Source organism: Neophocaena asiaeorientalis, unplaced genomic scaffold (assembly GCF_003031525.2).
Source record: "Neophocaena asiaeorientalis asiaeorientalis breed wild unplaced genomic scaffold, Neophocaena_asiaeorientalis_V1.1 scaffold348, whole genome shotgun sequence".
Classification (NCBI taxonomy): domain Eukaryota; kingdom Metazoa; phylum Chordata; class Mammalia; order Artiodactyla; family Phocoenidae; genus Neophocaena; species Neophocaena asiaeorientalis.
Window position 1 is genome coordinate 2395373 of NW_020172672.1, and position 20856 is coordinate 2416228.

Consider the following 20856-nt stretch of genomic DNA (forward strand, 5'->3'; position numbering starts at 1 on the left):
CCAAAAAAAAAAAAAAAAAAAAAAAAAAAATATATATATATATATATATATATATAGAGAGAGAGAGAGAGAGAGAGAGAGAGAGAGTAGACAGATGGATATGTGTGTGGACATATGTGTATTCACTCATGTCACACACATATGTACATATCTATTTCTTTTTCTTTTTTCTTTGGCCACGCAGCATGCAAGATCTTAGTTCCCCAACCAGGGATAGAACCCATGCCCCCTGCAGTGGAAGCACAGAGTCTTAACCACTGGGCCACCAGAGAAGTCCCAGTATATATCTATTTCTTAACTCTATCAGCTGACAAAGCCCAGAAGCCATGACACCCCAGTAACAAATGAACACACCTTGCACACAGATCTTGATTTCCAAATATATTCTCCACCAAAAGGAACTAGGGGTCCTTAGAGAAATGGCTGACTCCAGGGTTGGAATGAGCCTGGGATATCTTATTGTGCCAAAACATAAAGAAAATCCTCAATGAATGACAAGGTCAGGTCAAAAGGACCTAAGAATCAGCTTGAAACGGTTCCCATTGGCCCAATCTGGGACAATTTGAGCATCAATATAAATTAATGAGAGTAAAGAAATATAACTCGTTGAATAAATAAGAATCCAAGAGTCTACAATGATATAAATAAATAAGCAGGGGGGGGAAAGGAAAGCTCTTCTTTATAGCAGAAAGCCAACTAATAAACACAGAAGGAATGAAGGAATTAGAAAGAAAATCACCATTTGGCAACCATAATAGTAATAAATGATTTAGGCAAGAATTATCAGTGAATGCTACTGGATGGTAAAAGTTCTGAGCAATAACAGGGTATTTACAGACCTCGAACTACTTCCCCCCACAAATTACCTATAAATTAGAAAAAGAAAAATTCTAACTTTATAGTGGAGTAACCTGACAAACACTACCTTAACCAAGTGATCAAAGTTAACATCACCAGAAATGGGACAAATTGACGGCACGTGCCTCCATGAGCGTCTTTTCCATGGTATTCCTAACAAAAGTGTATTTTTGCAATTAATATGTTAATTCAGAGTAATAGATTCCAATTGTTGAATCATTCTCGTAATCCTGGAATAAACAATGCTTGGAATGTGAAAAAAAATGTTTTTAAGTGCATGAGGTGAATTTAATTATGAAAATATATCAAACAAACCCAAATTAAGAGACACTCAACAAAATAACTGGCCTAAACTCTTTAAATATCAAGTCATGAAAAACATGGAAGATTAAAGAACTGTTCCAGATTAAAGGAGACTAAAGAGATACGACAACTAAATCTAATGCACAATTCAGGATATTCTTTTGCTGTAAATGACATTCTTGGCATCACTAGCAAGATCTGAATAAGACCTACAGATTAGATAATGGTATCATACCAGTTTAATTCTGATAATTTTACCAAGGCTATGTAAAAGAATGTCCTTGATTTTAGGAAATGCACACTAAAGTTCTTAGGGAAAATGGGCATCACGATTGCAACCGACTCTCAATCCAAAATAGAAGGTGTATATATGTGTGTATTATATGTATATGTACACACACACACACACACACACATACATAGAGAGGAGAGAGAAACAGCAAATGACAACACGAGTTAGAGACAGGGAAAGAGAGACAGAGATTAAAGAATAAGACAAATATGGAAAACGTTAATATACAGGGAATTAGGGCAAAAGGTATATATAGAGGAATTCTCTGTACTACTCTGACAACTCTTCTGTAAGCCTGAAATTATGTCAAAATAAAAAAACTAAAAAGTCTTACACAATACAGAAAATCAGATACTTCATAAAAGTAAGAATCAAAGATGAGAAATTATTCAACCACTTAAAATAATGAAACACCATTTTTTTGCTACGTAATTGGCACTAAAAATGTAGGTGACAATACTGTCAGCGAGATTCTAGAGAACTTGGTACTTTCATATTTTGCTGTTAGAGTAATAACAGGTCTAAAAAAAAAAAGTACAGATTCTAATGATTCTATGGCTGGGACTCCATACTAAGGAGATAAATACTAAGTACTGAAAACTCATGATACGCTACAGCCTTATTTAAATAATGTAATCACTACAGCCTTAATGCAAATTGTAAATTGGTAAAAACTTAAGTACAACACAGGGAGAGTTTAAGAAAACAGATATAATCACTCATAGGAATTATTCAGTTAAAGTATAAATAGTCTATTAAAACTAAGTAAACATGGAATAGTGCAAACAACAGACCTAATATGATAAAGTAAAATTGTATGAACAGAATAATTATAAACTATGGTTTTAAAAATACCTACACACAGGGACTTCCCTGGTGGTCCGGTGGTTAAGACTCCATGCTTCCATGCCACAACATTGTTATAGTATCTGTAGGGTGGTGATATTGCTTAATGAGGTTGTTTTCCTTTTCTTTACCTTTCAAACTGTCAGTAACTTTACTATTTTAATACTGAGGAATATGCAACTAATAATAGAAAATAAGCTTAGCTACTATTTTAACATTAATCCTTTGTGTTTACAAAATGCATCTGGAAATAGTTCAGAGGGAAAATAAGGGGGAAAACGTCATGATAAACTAGTTTATACAAATACCTTTATCTTATCTTTAAACATGTATCACAGTAAACATGTGAGGGAGGAAGCTGCTCAAGTCCAGTAGGGAAAAGGTTACAAAAGATACATTAAAAATATTCAGACTGAAAAAAAAAAAAAAAAAAAAAAATATTCAGACTGAAAGCATAAGCATCCTTACATCCTTTCTCAAAGAACAAGCACATTCTATACAAATGATTGTGACAAAGAATTTTAAAGTTCCAGAGCCTGTCACAGTAACGAGGTAAAATGTGGACAAGAGGAGTCTTGCCAAGCGTCTCTCTCGTCCAATACTCACTGAAGTCTCATTCGTTTTTCAGGGGGGCCTTTAGTACCCACAGCCTGTTGAACGTTCTTTGTGGTCTCCTTCTCCTCAGATTTCACAGTTTCTGGTATAGGTTCTGCCTCTTTCTTTGTCTGATCCACTAGACATCAAAAGCAGATTTTTTTTGGAGGGGGAGGAGGGTGGAGGGATAAGACCAGTTTAGACAACAGTTAATGTGAATGGTTCAGACTCTCAAATTAATTTAGAACTACTTATCTCAAGTTCTAAATTTAGCTATTTCATCAGGCAGATGTATAAGAACCAGTTTACAAACCAAAAACCTGATAATACAAGCAAATTATGATACTAGACAAAAACACATGACATTTAAATAAGACATTATGCATAAAAAAGATACATAATTATTCTATGCCAGGTCAATGGACAGTCCAATACCTATTCTCAATGATGAAACAGAAGGCCTTTTCTCAAACTTTTGACAACCTAGAGTCACCTCAGCTTCTCCACACACCCTCAATACCTGTTCATCCCACTCTAATGCATCTTTCAAATACTAATATCACTACCACAAAAGCACCACCTTTTGGCAATCAGCAGATCAAAGGTTAGGAGTAACAAACTGGCATTAGAGTCTAAAAGGACAAAATGATCATAATTCACCTCACATGTTATGATTGTTACTGAGTTAAACAGGCTGTTTGGTCTTATTTCAAGTTTGATAAGAATTATCAGATGAACCATACCTGGGACAGGCTTTTCTCCAGACTTTTGCTGTAATTAAAAAAAAAAAAAAAAAAGTGGGGAAGAGGGGTGAAGGAAGAGGAAGAAGAAAACAGGGCAGGTTAGCAAAGCTTTTTGCTTCTTGACGTCATAATTTTCATTAAAATTACACCTGCATGCGAATTATATTATAAATGACTTCATGAAGAGAAACTACTATCCATGTACCATAAAAAAGTAAATTTATCATTTTCTACTCCTTATTCCTGTTCCAGAAAAGACACAAATCTAAAACTAGAACAAAAGAGCCAAACATAAAAAAACCCTTGAACATCAACAAAGCCCTTTGCCTCTGCACCGAGGCTACAATGCTTTATAAAAAGTTGCTAAGGAGAATCCAATGAGAGGGAATAATGGAGCCTTTCAAGACTCCAGAGGCTTACTTGCACAGGGGATATGAGCTATAAGTAAGTAGAATGAAATTTGGATGTCTGACTTTTAAAGTTGGCAGGTATGGAACGTAAAGAAAAAGAGGTATTTTTCTATGAATATAAGGCTTCTGTTGAGTGTACTATTAGAAATCAAACTGCAGGAAAAAATGATGGGGGCACTAGGAGTCAGGAACAAGGTCAGATCCTTCATTCGGCACAGCAATTCTTTTACTTCAGTGGGCCCTGTCATCTCCCTGTTCTCGCTACCCAAGTTAAATGCTTTAAAACACTTTCCTCCTCCTCTCCCTCCTTCTTCCTCCTCAAGGCTCACAACCTACCCCTCACCCTCAGCCAATAAGGGTGTCAGTGCCCCAAGTTCTCTCCCATCTATTTACCTCCAAACTTATTACACCTTTATATACAGACATATATACATAAAAAATACCTCTCTATACTTCCCTGTCATCTCAGAATAAAAGGGTTCTCTTTATTTTTATAAAGTTTAATGCCTCCATTTGTTTTCTGAATTTCTTTCTGAACTTACATGCCCTCCTTAAGCTTCTTATCTATTCCTATGACTAGAGACTACACAATTTTCTGATGTCACATGATCCAGATTCATGCTACAAACTGCCTACTAGCCCACTCCAACTACAAGTTCTGGGAACCATTACATTTAATAAGACCAAAACTGAGCTTCCCATTATTACCCATTGTACAGAAAAGGTTAACATAGAAGGTCTGAGCTACTATCCTTAGAAGCGCCGGGCTGCAAGGTTGGCCTTTGGCTGGTATCTGGAAATTTGGATTTCAGGAGTGTTCCCACCATTTTGTAACTGATAATGGCAGTTCATTACGCCTAGACTGTTTGTATAAAAAATGTTGTTTTTGCTGAATACCTGCCTTCCTTCAAAGAATGTGGAATTTTGGTATGCGCTAGATAGAAAGTACCTACCTGAAAAACCTCCCCCAAAAACGTGGGCACCAAGTCTCTAATGGACTTCCTTAGGCAGAAATATCACTGACATGTTGCTGCATTTTCACTGTTGAGGCAAGAGTGTACTCTGTATGACTCTTCATGGGAAGAAGAGAGTGTAAGGAAGCCTGCAGATGGATTCCTCCAGACTCCACTAATGCCTTTTTTCCATATATCTGGCTGTATAGCCCTACTATGTCACTGTAATAAATCCTGTGAGTCCTTCAAGCAAATCTCCAAACATGGGGGTGGTCATGGGAATCCCCAACACAACGACATTATTACCTGTTTTATGAACATACTAGGACTTAAACATGTCTAAAGTAATTTGAGGGAACAAATAATTTTTCCTTACTTTAAAACAGGAGAGGAAATAGATGGTGTAACATTGAGGAATGAGAAATCGAGAGGGGATATTCTTATACTGCTAGCACTGAACCACTTGAACTATACTGGACACTGGACCATATCCAGACATTGAAATAATGTCATTACCTAATTAGTGCACACTGTCTAATCTTTTCTAGTGAACACTGTCACACAAACTAGTAGGATGTGGTTTAAGATGGGAAAATAGAACGGAGGTGGCCTTTCTGACAGAATTTATCAGGTAACTTTGGAATAAACCTAACTGAAGCAATATCCTATGGGGTCCCAGCAGCTTCTGAAAACAGCACTGAAAGGACATTGACAATAAAAGGCACTGACGGCCTGAACTCCTATCACATCAGCTTTGGTGTAACTTTCAGTAGTAACAAAAGTTAAAATATGGAAAAAGGAGCTTCAAGGAAAAATGCAGGACTTCTCCAATATTCTCTTGAGCACCCCCATAAAGGGGCAACATCCCTCGGATCCAGAAGTCCTAAGCTACAAATGGTTCTGGGAGACAAAATGGGTAAATAGGAGCTCACAGAAGGCTTCAAGGAGAGCAAGAATCTATTTTCTTCTCCAGATCTGAAGAGAAATGCTATGGGTTGGAGAAACAAAGAGATTATTACAAGTTCTAGAGAACTTTGATTATTAAAAGTTCTCCTAGGTCTGCTACATAGAGTTGACATACTCTCTCTCTTTGTGAGTTGGCTTTTCGCCCCTGGATGGTTAAAAGAAGGTGAGGTTCTGGAAAATGACAACTTAAGGGTGACTATGGCTAAACCTTTACAAGAAAAATGTAAAAACTCATGGAAATGATATGTAGTCTGCAACCTGCTTAAAATAATTGGGAGGAAATAGGGGAAGAAGAGAGAAAACAAGATTGGCCACGCCTGATAACTGTTGAAGCAGGGTAATATCAATAGGTACATGGGGGCTTCATTTTTTATTATTCCCTCTATTTTTATATGCGTTTCTAAATTTCCACAACTTTCTACAAAGTGAAGTTTTTTTGTTTTAAGATTCAAGAGAGTCTTTGAGCTTTCTACAGTGTCCAGCCTAGCTCACCAGGATAGAACAGTACATGGAATTCAAGTCAGGACCCCCTAGCCAGAGAAAAAGGAACTGTCAGTCAGCTGGAGTACCACAGAACCCAAACACAGTAGTAAGCTACTGAATGTTCTGGAGGTTGGCTAATGAAAATAGAACCCCTAACAACTATATTTACCCCAAATCTGTTTCTTTTCCTATATTCTGAATTTGGGTTCAACACCAAGTTGATTCTAATCCTAGGCCTGAAAACTTAGAATCATCCATAATGCCAATCTCTCCATATCCAACCACCAAATTTAGGCAATGCTAAATCTGAAATATATCTTGAATCTGTTTCCTCTCTATCTATGGCCACAGAATTAATTCAGGCTTTCCATAATCTAACTTCCTTGACTCCAAACATCACATTTTTTTTAACATCTTTATTAGAGTATAATTGCTTTACAATGGTGTGTTAGGTTCTGCTTTATAACAAAGTGAATAATTTTCTTATGCATCTTCTATACCATGAATGGTTATCTTCCTAAAACAAACAAATAACTACATTATTTCGTTGCAACTGTTTTTAAACACTTAATGGGTCCCTACTACCATCATCAATAATTCACAGCTAGTCAGTGCTGAGGGTCAAGAAGATGAGGTAGAGGATATCTAAGTTTACTTCAAGAGAGGGTGTATTTGAAAAAGAATGCACAAAAATTACCACTGCTTTCATTTGTCTTTAGTGATGATAGTTATTGTTTTAATATTTCAAATAACATTTAATGTACCTGGAAACGTATGTTTACAGGAGTGGTACCAGGTTATGGATTTAAAATAGTGAATAAACACTGGACCACAGAACTAACCAAAACTCTTTTGTGGAGCATATACGATTCTTCTCAATATGACCTTAATAGAAACTTTAAGTCTCATATTTCAGTACTCCTCCCTTCACAAACACATAAGAGTAATAAAACTTCAGAGTATTTTCTGGTTCCTTTCTTTTTTTTTTACAGGTACACTGAGGTATAACTGATGCATGAAAAATACCTGCACATATTTGATATACACAATTTCATGAGTTTGGACATATACATACACCTGTGATACCATCACCACAGTCAAGGTAATAAACATATCCATCACCTCCAAAAGATCACTTCTGCTCCTTTCTTTTTTTTTTACAGGTACACTGAGGTATAACTGATGCATGAAAAATACCTGCACATATTTGATATACACAATTTCATGAGTTTGGACATATACATACACCTGTGATACCATCACCACAGTCAAGGTAATAAACATATCCATCACCTCCAAAAGATCTCTTCTGCTCCTTTAGTTTGGGGTTTGTGTGCGTGTGTGTGTTAAGAACACTCAATATGAGATCTACCCTCTTACCAAGTTTTTAAGTGCACAACACCATATTGTTAACTGTAAGCAGTATGTTGTACAGCAGATCTCTACAACTTATTCATCTTATATAACTGTAATTTTATAGCCTTTTTAGAACTCCCTATTTTCCCCTTCTTCCATCCTCTGGCAACCACTATAATATTTTCTGTATCTGACTATTTTAGATACCTCATGTAAGTGAAATCATATAATATTCATCCTTCTGTGACTGACTTATCTCAATTAGCACAATATCTTCCAGATTCTTCCATGACACCACAAATGGTACAATTTCCTTCTTTTTTAAGGCTGAATAATATTAAACTATATGTATATCCCATAGTTTCTTTATCCATTCATCTGTTGATGGACATTAGGGCTATTTCCATACCTTGGCTATTGTGGATAATGCTAAATATTCACAAAACTAATAAATGTGGGAATACAGATAGCTCAGGTTTCAAACTATATTACAAAGCTACAGTAATCAAAACAGTATGGTATTGGCATAAAAACAGACATAAATCAATGGAACAAAATAGAGAGTCCAGAAATAAACCCATGCATATATGGTCAATTAATTTACACAACACAAAAAAATTAACTAAAAATGGATTTAAGACTGGAATGTAAGATCTGAAACCATAAAACTCCCAGAAGAAAACATAGGCAGTAAGCTCCTTGACATCAGTCTTGGTGATGAGTTTTTGGGTTTGACATGAAAAGCAAATGCACCAAAAGCAAAAATAAACAAGTGAGACTACAGCAAACCAAAAAGCTTCTGCACAGCAAAGTAAATCATCAACAAAATGAAAAGGCAACCTACAAAATGGAAGGAAATATTTGCAAATCGCATATCTGATAAGAAGTTAATATCCAAAATATATAAAGAACTCATATATCTCAACAGTGAAAAAACAATTCAATTAAAAAATGGGCAGAGGACCTGAATAGATATTTTTCCAAAGAAGACATACAGATGGCCAACAGGTACATGAAAAGGTGCTCAACATCACTAATCATCAGGGAAATGCATATCAAAACCACAATGAGATATCACTTCACAGTTGTTATAATGGTTACCATTGAAAAGACAAGAAGTAACAAGTGTTGGTGAGGGTGTTAAAAAAAGGGAACACTTGTGTACTGTTGGTGGCAATACAAATTGGTGCAGCCAATATGGAAAACAGTACAGAGGTTCCCCAAAAAATTAAAAACAGAAATACCATATGATCTAGCAATCCCACTTTTGGGTATATATTTGAAGGGAATGAATACAGGATCTCGAATGGACACCTGCATTCCCACATTCACTGCGGCATTATCCACAATAGCCAAGGTATGGAAACAACCTACATGTCTGTCAACAGAATGGGTAAAGGAGATGTGAGATATATATATGTGTGTGTGAGAGAGAGACATATGTGATACACACACACACACACACACACACGTGCACACATATACAGGAATATTGTTTAGCCATGAGAAAGAAGGATATCCTGCCATTTGTGAGAGCATGAACCTGGAGAGCATTATACTAAGTGGAGTCAGACAGGCAAATATGATATATCACATCACTTATATATGGAATCTAAAATGTTCAAACTCCTACAGAGAGTACAGCGGTGCCTGCCAGCGGCTGAGGGGGTGGGGGAAATGGGGAGATGTTGGTGAAAGGTATAAGATGAAATAAGTTCTGGAAATCTAATACACAACATGGTGATTATAGTTAGTAACACTCTATTATATATTTGAAAGTTGCTAAGAGAGTAAAACTTAAATGAACTCACCATAAAAAAGAACAGTAATTATGCGACATGACAGAGATGTTCGCTAATGCTATGGCGGTAATCATTTTGCAGTATATAAGTGTATCAAATCAACAGGTTGTACACCTTAAACTTACACAATGTTATTACACCAATTATATCTCAATAAAGCTGATAACAAAAAGTTTATCCCTAAGTATGTTTTTGATGCTATTGTAAGTGGGATTTTCTTGATATCCTTTACTGATAGTTGTTAGTATACAGAAGTGCAACTGATTTTTGTGTGTTGATTTTGTATCCTGCAATTTCACTGAATTCATGTATGTTATAACAGTTTTTTAATGGAGTCTTTGGGTTTGCTATGTATAAGATCATATCATCTGCAAACAGACAATTTTACTTCTTTTCCCATTTGGATCCCTTTTACTGCCTAATTTCTCTGGCTAGGTCTCCCAGCACTATGCTGAATAGAAGCGTGAAGGGTGGATATCCTTGTCTTGTTCCTGATCTTAGAGAAAAAGCTTTGTTCTTCACCACTGAATATGATAGCCGTGGGTTTGTTATACATGGCTTTTTTGATGTTGAGGTACATTCCTTTTACACCTAGTTTGTTGTTTTTACCATAAAAAGATGTTGAATTTTCCCAAATGCTTTTTCTGCATCTATTGAGATGATCATGTGATTTTTATCCTTCATCCTGATAATGTAGTGTATCATACTGACTGATTTTAGTATGTCGAACCATCTCTGCACCCCAGGGATAAATCCCACTTGATCATGATATATGATCCTCTTAATGGGCTATTGCATTTGATTTGCTAGTATTTCATTGAGAATTTTTGCATCTATTTTTATTGGACTGTAGTTTTCTTGTCTTGTAGTGTCTTTTGGTCGTTGGTATCAGAGTAATGCTGGCCTCATAAAATGAATTTGGAAGTGTTCCCTCCTCTTTAATTTTTTGGAAGAGTTTGAGAAGGATTGGTGTTAATTCTCTTTAAATGTTTGGTAGAATTCACCCATGAAGTCATCTGTTCCTAGACATTTCTTTGGGAGGTTTGTGATTACTGATTCAGTCTCCTTATTCATTATTGGTCTGTTCAGATTTTCTATTTCTTCATGACTCAGTCTTGGTAGGTCATATGTTCTAGGAATTTCTTATAGGTTACCCAATTTCTTGGCATATAAACTGTTTATAGTAGTCTCTTATGATCATTTTACTTCTGTGGCATCAGTAGTAACATCTCTTCCATTTCTACTTTTATTTATTTGAGTCTCCTCTCTTTGTTAGTCTAGCTAAAAGTTGGTCAATTTCGTTTATCTTTTCAAAACACCAACCCTTAGTTTCCTTGCTTTTTTGTTGTTGTTGTTGTTTTTATTGAAGTATAGTTGATTTAAAATGTTGTGTTAGTTTCTGGTGTATCACTGATTCTTTTCTATTGTTTTTCTAGTCTCTATTTCATAATTTTTAATCTTTGTAATTTCTTTTCTTCTGCTAACTTATAAGTGGAAATTAAACAAAACACTCCTGAACAACCAGTAGGCCAAAGAAGGAATCAAAAGGGAAATCAGAAATTATCTGGAGAGAAATTAAAATGAAAATACATCATACCAAAACTTATGGGATGCAGGAAAAGAAGTACTAAGAGGGAAGTTTATAGCAATAAATCCTACATTAAAAAGAAGGAAAGATCGCAAACAACCTAACTTTACACTTCAAGAAACTAGACAAAGAACAAACAAACTGAGGGATTTTCTTGGTTTCTGAGTATGTCTTCATTGATCGTCTTTCATGTTTTTGGTTTTGCATTTTCTGTTCCCATTTTCTAGATCAGCACTGCCCAAAATATAATGTGAGCCACAAATACAAGCTACATATGTAATTTAAATTTTTCTAGTAGTCACATTTTCAGAAAGAAACAGATGAATTTTATTATTTTTCACCAAATGTATCTAAAATAGTATCACTGACATATAATCAATATTTTTAACTATTAATGAAATATTTTATAAATTTTTTGTACTAAGTGCTTGAACCCATTATGTATTTCACACATAACACAACTCAATTTGGACTAGCTGTGTTTCAAACGCACAATAGTCACATGTGCCTAGGGGCTACTGTACTGTGCAGTTCTAGGTATTCTGCCACGAATGGCCAACCACACCTAACCTCTTACCCTCTGTAGTCACTACTCGTCATCTTACACACAGCTATAATTCATTTATTTATTTATTCAACAGACATTGTTTCATCTTCACGCGCGATTCATGAGATTTCTCTAAACTGGCTTTTTGGTCCTGAGTTCCAGCTGTGGCCTCTGCTCCCTTCACTACCACGTCACCATTCCAACAGTACACCTCATCCAGTAGAGTCAGGGAAGGGGGAAGGAAAGGCCTATTCTAAAGTCATCTCAGGGTGTGAAAAATCTCAGTCTAAAACAACCCTTGAAAATCTCTTAAATAGGCCCTCCACAGGAAAAACATGACCTTGTGTGTACACAGCCCTGTAAAGATAAGTAAGAGCTGAGGCAAACCGTAAGAATAACATGTTCACATATTCCATCTCACACTTACTTCTCTGCAAAAGCTCATTTAGTACCACGGTATGTGGACCTGCTATTGCTGTTGGAATGCCCAAGACAACATAATGGAATTCATATAGCTCCAATATATGTTATAAGTCTATTTATTATTACTCCTGCCTCCTCCATTTATCATGCCAAACCCTCCACATCAAATGTACTATTCTTTTTATTACAAAGTTTTTATTATTCTATCATTTAAGGACTTAAATACCCTCTACATCAGGGTGGAAGGCAGCACCTACAGTAAAAACAGCATGAGTTTCAAATTCTAGTTTTGTTATCATCTATGACACTTTCAGCAACCTTCTGAATGAGAATATTATTATATTCAGTCCTCATAGTTTACGAAGATTCAATAAGGAATTAAACTTAAGCACACAGAACAGTACTAATTCCATTCCCTTTACCACCTCCTCCATTAAGTCCTTGAAAAACCTTTCTTTGATTCAGAGATCATTTTTTTAACTAACAAGGAAAATCAGTATTTTTAGGTCACATCTGAAACAGTCCTCTATTAAAAATAAATATGCCAGGAAAAAGTGTTGAATCAAAATTAACCACACGCATTCTCATTACCTGCACAAATCGGGGTGGAAATTTTTGTCTAAGGTCTAGGAGTAAAGCATCCACACGCTGTCTCTGGAAAATAGAGCTTGGTTCTTCTTTCCTTTTGACTTTAGGTTTGACTTTATCTATTAAAATATAAGGTCCAAATCAAAACATTGTCTAAACTACTTTGGTGCCTTATTATTTCACAAATCTTTGTCTGCCATGAATATATTCAAATTTCATTATTTTTAATGGCTGCTATTCCAAAGATAATCCCCCCAAATACGTTAAACATAGCATATACAGAGAAGCATTCAAACTCTCCCTCTGAAATGAGGTTAAAATTCTAACATTTAAAAAGCTGATATATCTTTTAAAGACATTTCAGTTTTAGCATGTAAACATGGATAAACATCGTTCTTATGTTTCCATAATTACTTAATTATGAAAAACTTTAAGGCTAAATTTTCCATAATTACCTAAGTCACATTCAGATTATTGGTTTGAAATTATCATGTGTATATTTTAAGTGTATTAAATGGACTTTTCATGCAAAACCTAATAGGTACAAATGGAAAATGCAACTTTTATAAACTCAAGTAACCATACTCAATTATGAAGACTATAATCCACTGAAAAAAACAGGACAAACCAAACAACAGAAGATCATAAAGACAAGAGAGAAAAGAACTTGCAAGAAAAATTATGAAGCTAATCACGTGTGGGATTTTCCCTGGGAGGGGAGTGTGCTGGTGGACTGTCTATAAAGAAAGGGTTCCAGTTAAGTTTTACTCCAAACATTTCATTAGGGTAGGGGCAAAGAGCTCTTGGGAGAAGTTTATTCAACTGATGCAAACTTTCCTAAGTCAAATGTTGTCGCCGGGACCTACTATTACGAATAAATATAACTGTATCTCAAAGACCATTCATTCCACGGGTCTGAATTTTATTTAAAGGCTACCTTTTCCATAGTAATTCATTCTAAGTTTTTATTTCTCTAGAAAGAAATGCAGAATATAGGTATACTGCTATAGATACATTTCTAGAAGTACTTTTATTAGTAAAATATGGTACAGAACAAGTAGCAGATTAGCAGCTATGGCAACTAGAGGACCTGGCATCATGACAGGTGGTAACATAGAAAAATCAGAAAACAGACTGTTCATCTGGAGATAGGGCTTTAAGAGCATCTCCCCTATTTCAAAAACTTGGAAGACTTGGGTTCCAGATTTCAAGATGACTCAACAGTTTGGTAAGCAGGAAATATCATCATTACTCATTCCTCATCACTGATTTCCCCTACATGTCCTAAATATTTTAAAACCTTGTATCAACTTATCAAAGATTATCATGTACCAAAGAGGTTAAAATTTGTACCTGTTCCTATGGGAATGCTATTACTACCACATCTAGTTACATGAATCATAGCTCTGACAATGTCATCATCCTATGAAACCTTCCCATGGAGAAGTAAAACACAGCTAGAAATCATCAATAGCCATTTTCCAAAAGAAAGCAGCTTCATTCTCTGAGTAACAAAAAGTGTTTTAGGAGGGTCTCAGTGTCCCACCTACCTTGCTCTTCATGATCTTTGAAGTGCCACCAATACCCTTTGGAAGGATGATATCGACAGTATGACATAGCTTCATCAAAAGCTGACTGAATGCCATGTACCACAGTAAGCTTATAAAAAGAAAACAAATTCTGAATTTCTCATCAATCATCCAAAATTTACAAAGTGAACACAAAATATTACATATGCAAAGACAGTAATTCTTCTGCTTTTCAGAACCTGAATCACTATGTATCTAGGGGTGGTATATACTTTGAACATGGAGTTGGCCCACAGGAACCAATGCTTAAGATATTCTAATAGTCAACACTTTATACCAACGTACACAAGGGAGAGGAGTTCCTGTTTAATTCTCGGTAGCAAGGTAGTTCAGTTAGAAGTTTTCTTTAATGTTTAAAGTATGTAAAGACACTCACCACTCTAGAGTTTATAACTGATCCCAAGTCTGGTGCCTGATAGATCACTCCGGCAATAATATAGTAATCAGCCAGTGGGATAACTGAAGCAGCGAGAAAAAAAAAGTTTATCAATATAGCTATGCACACAAACTGCTAAATATATTTCCATAAAAAGAACAACTAAAGTTTAACATTTTCCCATACTAAAGCTTAAGGTAGGGTTTGGCAATTCCTGTTTTTGTAAATAAAGTTATATAGGAAAATAACCACACTCATTCATTTGCGTTATTATCTAAGGCTGCTATGGCACTAGTTGAATAGTTGTCTCAGAGACCATGAGGCTCCAAAGCCTAAAATATTTAGTCTCTGGACCTTCACAGAAAAAGTTTGCTAAAAACAAGTTTACCCTAAGAGCAGTGCTTCTTAAACTTTAACGTGCATTTGAATCACCTGAGTATCTTGTTAAAATCAGATTCTTACTCAGTAGGGACGATGCATTTCTAACAAGTTCCTAAGTGATCCGATGCTGCTGTCAGTCAACCACACTTTGGGGAATAAGACCTTAGAGCAAGAGAGATTTAGGGCCCAGGATGAAGATACCAGACACACTGAACTTGCCTCTGTGCCCCAGTCCGAGGTCCTAAGGAATAAAACAGCGGCTAGTGAGGCTGGTGCCATCTTCTGTCGCTTCTGTACCTGGAACCCTTTCATCATCGAACTCTTGTCCCCAGCCTTGTCTTTGTTCTAAGTTTCTCTTTTTCTCTGGGCAGGGACTCTAGATCTCTGACTTTTTTTTTTTTTAATTTATTTATCTTTATTTATTTATTTTTGGCTGTGTTTGGTCTTTGTTGCAGTTCGCGGGCTTCTCATTGTGGTGGCTTCTCTTGTTGCGGAACATGGGCTCTAGGCGCTCGGGCTTCAGTAGTCGTCCCTCACGGGCTCTAGGGCGCAGGCTCAGTAGCTGTGGCACACGGGCTTAGTTGCTCTGCGGCATGTGGGATCTTCCCGGACCAGGGCTCGAACCCATGTCCCCTGCACTGGCAGACGGATTCTTAACCACTGCGCCACCAGGGAAGTCCTAGATCTTTGACTTTGAAAGTAAATTTGGATTCTTGACTCTGGAACCACAACTTCAGTAGCAAGTCATTCTCTGGAATCAATACTAGGGTGAAGGTTATTCTCAAAGGTCTTGATGAGAGTATCTAATTTAAGAGATGTAGCTGGTCATCTCTGGAATAGGTGACTAGCTCTTTGATTCAAAATCAAGTCTGAATTCTATACTTTTCAGTATGATTTCTAAAGAAAGTTTTTGTCTGGTAATTTTGATTGAATGTATCAATGAGGATTTTCCATTGATCTTTTATGAATTTGGTGCAACTGCATCTACCAAGAATTAAACCTGATTTCCTTCTGAGAGACTAGAATTTGACAGGCAGAGGACGTCTACATGATCAGCCCTCAATAAAAATTCTGGACTCAGAGTCTCAAACGGTCTTCCCTGAGCTCTGAGCAGACATTGTACACACTGCATTTCACTGCTAGAGGGAAGGTGCACTTGGTGTGGCCCCTCACAGAAGGGAAAGCATAGGAAGCCTACACATGGATTCCTACCAATCCCTAAAACAGAACCCAATCCACAAAAATAAGAACATATAGCTCAGGAGTAAATAAATCATGGTATTTTAAGAAGAAAATAATGCCTAAAGTTTACATATTTTACCTTGAGTAGGGGACTGCCGCTGTTGCTTTCGAATGATAAAAAGAATGGGCTCTTGGGCATGTAAAAGGATGTATTCCACTCCAACCATCTGACTGAAAACAGGACACAGACACTCTGAGATCTATGGATGCCCTACAAACAATTCTGTAGAACATTCAAATTATCACATAAAAGTATAGCAACATTGTAAACAGGATAAAACTGCCTATGTTTGATATGAAAAATTGGCTGTTCAATAAAACTGGCTATTTTTCCCAGGTAGGTGGGGCACAAATAAAGTAAGATTTCATTTTTAAACAACAACAAAATTTCTCTACAAAAATTCATGATGAACTTAAATCGGAGTATTTTCAGTCATGAAAGTACAATGAACCTACATTTCAAAAAAGGCAACCAAAATACCAGGATGCTTCCTGACCAAGGAGATCTATAAATATATATAAAATATTAAAATATACATGAACACTATACCTGTCTTAATATAGATCACTACTATATATTGTACCCAACCAGAAAACATCAAAAACCTTATCCTCACCCCCAACATATCTTTTCCTGACATACTGTGTTTAAAAGCAACACCAAGGTATCTCAGTAAATGTAAATATTTACCTCAAAACAAAAGCTATTTAAAATACCAGAAATTAAATTTCTTAGAACCCCTGCTCCCCATGTTTAGCTGACAGATGAAAAACTTCATTACACAGTTGTTTCAGAAACTTTTATAAAAGTAATGAATTATTTAGCATCCCAAGTCTGAAGAATCTTGCTAAATTTGGCTAAAATTTTATTTGTCAAACAAAGAAAAACTACTATAAACTCGACTATGGTTTAAGACATCAAATTAGATGTAGAGGAGACAACATATATAGTTACCTGGTTAAGGTAACAGTTGCATTGCTGAAATCCATGAGATTTACATCTAAACCTCATAGTTGCATTTTAACTAGACAGTAATACGTGAAGTTATAAAGAAAAGACTTCCTAGGTTACAAGTGACTACTAATAATTCCTTTGCATGTCAAATCTGCACAAACCCAAACAAAACTCCAGTTCTTCCAACACTTCTACTCTGTACTTCATGATTCACAGCTTGAAAGAACTATTCATTACAAAATCTGCAGTTGGCAAAAATGCTACCTTCTTATAATAACTTACTTTAAGTGTTCTAATGTTAGCCTCTGCATTTTGACCACTTCATTATTACATGTCCTGTCATAAAAAGGATTACTTCTTTCTGAAAAGTAATCCAGGACACTTCCACTGTTCAAAATAGGGATCCAGGAACTGTCAACCCAAGAGATTCCCAGCAGATTATCTATAGAAAAGAAACAAAATGATAAAGGATGAGAAAAGAGAAAAAAATCCAATCCAACAAACATTTATTATGCATATAATGTAGGAGGCACTATGAATATAAGGATGACGTGGATCCTAACCTACATACCCTCACAGTCCCGCAGATGAGATAAGTATGCAAGAAAGCAATGACAACACAAGATCCATAATAAAGGTATGAATAAATGTGTTATGAGAGCACAGTGGAGCAAGCAGAATACCTTACCTGAGGGAACAGGAATGATTTTTCATGAGGTGAGGAGGAGGTGGGTTTTAGCACTATATGTTAAAGAATAAATAGAGGCTCACCATAGAGAAAAGAGAGGCAAAGTAATTCCAAGCAGAGGTAACGCATATACAAAGGTAGGGAAATATAAAAGTATATTATATGTTTAATTGGGAGATTCTGATTGACATATATACACTAATATGTATAAAATAGATAACTAATGAGCCTGCTGTATAAAAAATAAACAAAATTCAAAGATTCAATAAATAAATAAAAGTACATTATACGTTTAAAGAATAACTCAATTAGGTGAAGAAGTTATAGGATTTGAAATCTAGAGCGGTCTTTCAAAATATTGGAAATCCTAAGTTTTTATAATGTTGGCAACTAATTCAAAAATTTTCAAACAATGTGTATGCCAAAGAAAACACATCCATCGCCACTAATGGGAGATCTTCCAAGTAAAGAGACAGAAATAAGTTAGGAATCTATTATTATAGATGAGATAATAATTATGTAAAAGGGGCAAATGAAAAGTAGAATGCCCTTAATTACAGCCATACAATTTCACATTTTAAAGAATTAAACGTTAAATTTTTCAAAATGGAAAAAGAAAACAAAGACATGATAAGTAGGGCTAGATAGCTTTAATTAATGAGCTTTTATTGGGTACTGGCTGCAATGTTTCATACCACTGACAGTACTAAATCCCACTAGCTGTAAGTCATGAAACATCAAATTGCCTATATAATTACTGGTTGAAGAAGGAAGAATGGAAAACTTCAACCTCCCCATGCCTTAGTTTTCTCATCTATAAAATAGGGATTATAATAGTATCTCCATGCTAGATTACACATGTAAAATGCTTAGTACATTGTAATAACCCAATAAATGTTCATTATGATGATGGTGGTAGTGCTGGTAGTCAATTTCTTTTAAGATTAATATGAACAAACTTATTTCTGGCTTAACCAAAGGCTGTCCTAGTTTGTGCCTCTTTTTTTTTTTTCTAGTTTATGCACTTCTAAAAAATATAGAAACGTCTTTCATTCTCAAAAAGGTATAGGTTTACTAGATATTCAAATGGTCAAGCTAGATTAAACTCATTTTAAATGTCACTAATCTCTGCAAAGCCTTTCTCTACTTTGCAAGGCAGAAATAATGGTTTCTTTCTCTATGTCCTCATAGCGGTTTTTATATAGTTTTATAATTGATTATTAATAACCCACAAGTACAAATGTTTTCCCATTAAATGCTGAGTTTTTTAAGGAAGTGGGGCTGTGGGTTACTCATCAGAACTAGCACAGGACCTCTTTGGTAAGAATTAGAAAATGTTTATTAATTCATGATTAAGGGCTAAGGACAAGTTACTCCACTGGTCATAAATTTACACACACTCCAGTATCCAAGGATGTTCAGTTACAAACTAGTTAACTGGGGTTAAGAGGGTGGTGTGTGGCTGTGAAATAGGACATATTAGTTCTCCTACATAGAAGCTACCTATGACCACAGCCCAATAAAGAGACTACACTACCAAAACAAGCAGACTCCAACTATTTCTTACCATCTCCACTGTTACCACCCTAGTCTGAGCCACCTCCAAATCCCCATGCATTACAAAAATGCCTTCCTAACCGGTCTCCCTAATTCTACCTTTGCCCTCCTACAGTGTTCTCAGCAAGTCAAGGTGATCCTAAAAAAAAGTAAGTCAGGTTACGTTCATCCCTTCTGGTCAAAACCCTCCAGTGGTTCTCTATTTTACTCAGAGGACAAGCCAAAGGCCTTACCATGGCCTACAATTCCTGTATGAACAAGCCACCACACCAATTCTCTCTCTGACCTCATCTACTTCCCGCCTCCTCTCTCACTGTGCTTCAGCCATACTGGCCCCCTTGCTGTTCTTCTGACATGTTCCCACCTTAGAGCCTTCGCAATGGACCTAACAAATCTAAATAAAAAGTAAAAAGTTATGAAAGCTAAACAGCCTCGTGGACAAAATGTTCCTCTTTTTTATTCAGTAGCAAGGGAGAGCATATTGACATGGTTCTAATACAGCTCTCTAACAATCAGCAAGTAATGAAATTAGGTACTTGATATTCTCACTTATAACGAAAGACAAACATATAGTAAACATTATCCAGAACTGCTGAAGATCACTGGACATTTTGACAATATATAAATGACAATATATTTGTAATATGTGTGCTAGACTCCAATTTGGTTAATATAGAAAAAGGAACCTCAAACGTCAGGAATAAGGTAGGCCCCAGGCCAAGTGCCAAGAATGAACCAAACACTGTCGGCTCACGACCCCACCCCCTTCTCTGTCGTTCCTTCACCTGGACAGAACAGCCCCAATACTGCTGTAGAGATACGTATGTAGGACAACACCACAGGGCTCAAAGCCCAGAGCTTATTCCAGCCCCTTCGTTTTGACTCTTCTAAAAGACTCCTGAAAAACTGCGAAAATCTAGGCAATTTTTCGACAGATTGGCGCTTTGGGTCGTTCACAGAAAACATTCCAAAGAGCTTGGGAGACATCACAAGGGAACCGGAATCTTGCCCCCAAGAGCTATAAATCCCTAAACCAGATCCCAAACAATCAGGAAACAAAGGGGACAGCACAGGTTACCTCGGATATCCACCGCCGCCATAGTCCCAAAAGCGTCCTCAGGTTCTTCTTCCGGCGCAGAGTAAACGTAACAAGTCTGAGACGAAAGAGCTCTGCTGCAGAGCTGAGGAATGTTAAGGAGGAACCAAAAGAGGGGAGGAGACTGCAAGGCCAGGAAGACAGGGCAGGGAAAGGGAAGAAGCGGAGAGAATAGGAGGCGGAGCGGGGCGGAGCTGGGGGGCGGGGCTGAGAGAGGGTG

At 36.4% G+C, this 20856-nt stretch overlaps 1 protein-coding gene across 5 annotated transcripts in view; it reads right to left on the bottom strand.

Annotated features, from left to right (window-relative positions):
• MED6 (mediator complex subunit 6) overlaps positions 1-20779 on the bottom strand; it is a 57181-nt gene extending 36402 nt beyond the window's left edge. For 2 of the 5 annotated variants that reach the window (XM_024739602.1, XM_024739604.1), the window contains exons 1-8: positions 20619-20779; positions 17578-17737; positions 16420-16511; positions 14718-14800; positions 14303-14411; positions 12756-12871; positions 3637-3664; positions 2906-3032 (exon numbers count right to left, since the gene is read on the bottom strand). In XM_024739602.1, the coding sequence (XP_024595370.1) occupies positions 2906-3032; positions 3637-3664; positions 12756-12871; positions 14303-14411; positions 14718-14800; positions 16420-16511; positions 17578-17737; positions 20619-20640 (737 nt within the window). In that variant the 5' untranslated portion in view covers positions 20641-20779. The other 3 variants (XM_024739600.1, XM_024739601.1, XM_024739605.1) reach the window with 3 other exon arrangements.
• Positions 20780-20856: the final 77 nt, after the last annotated feature.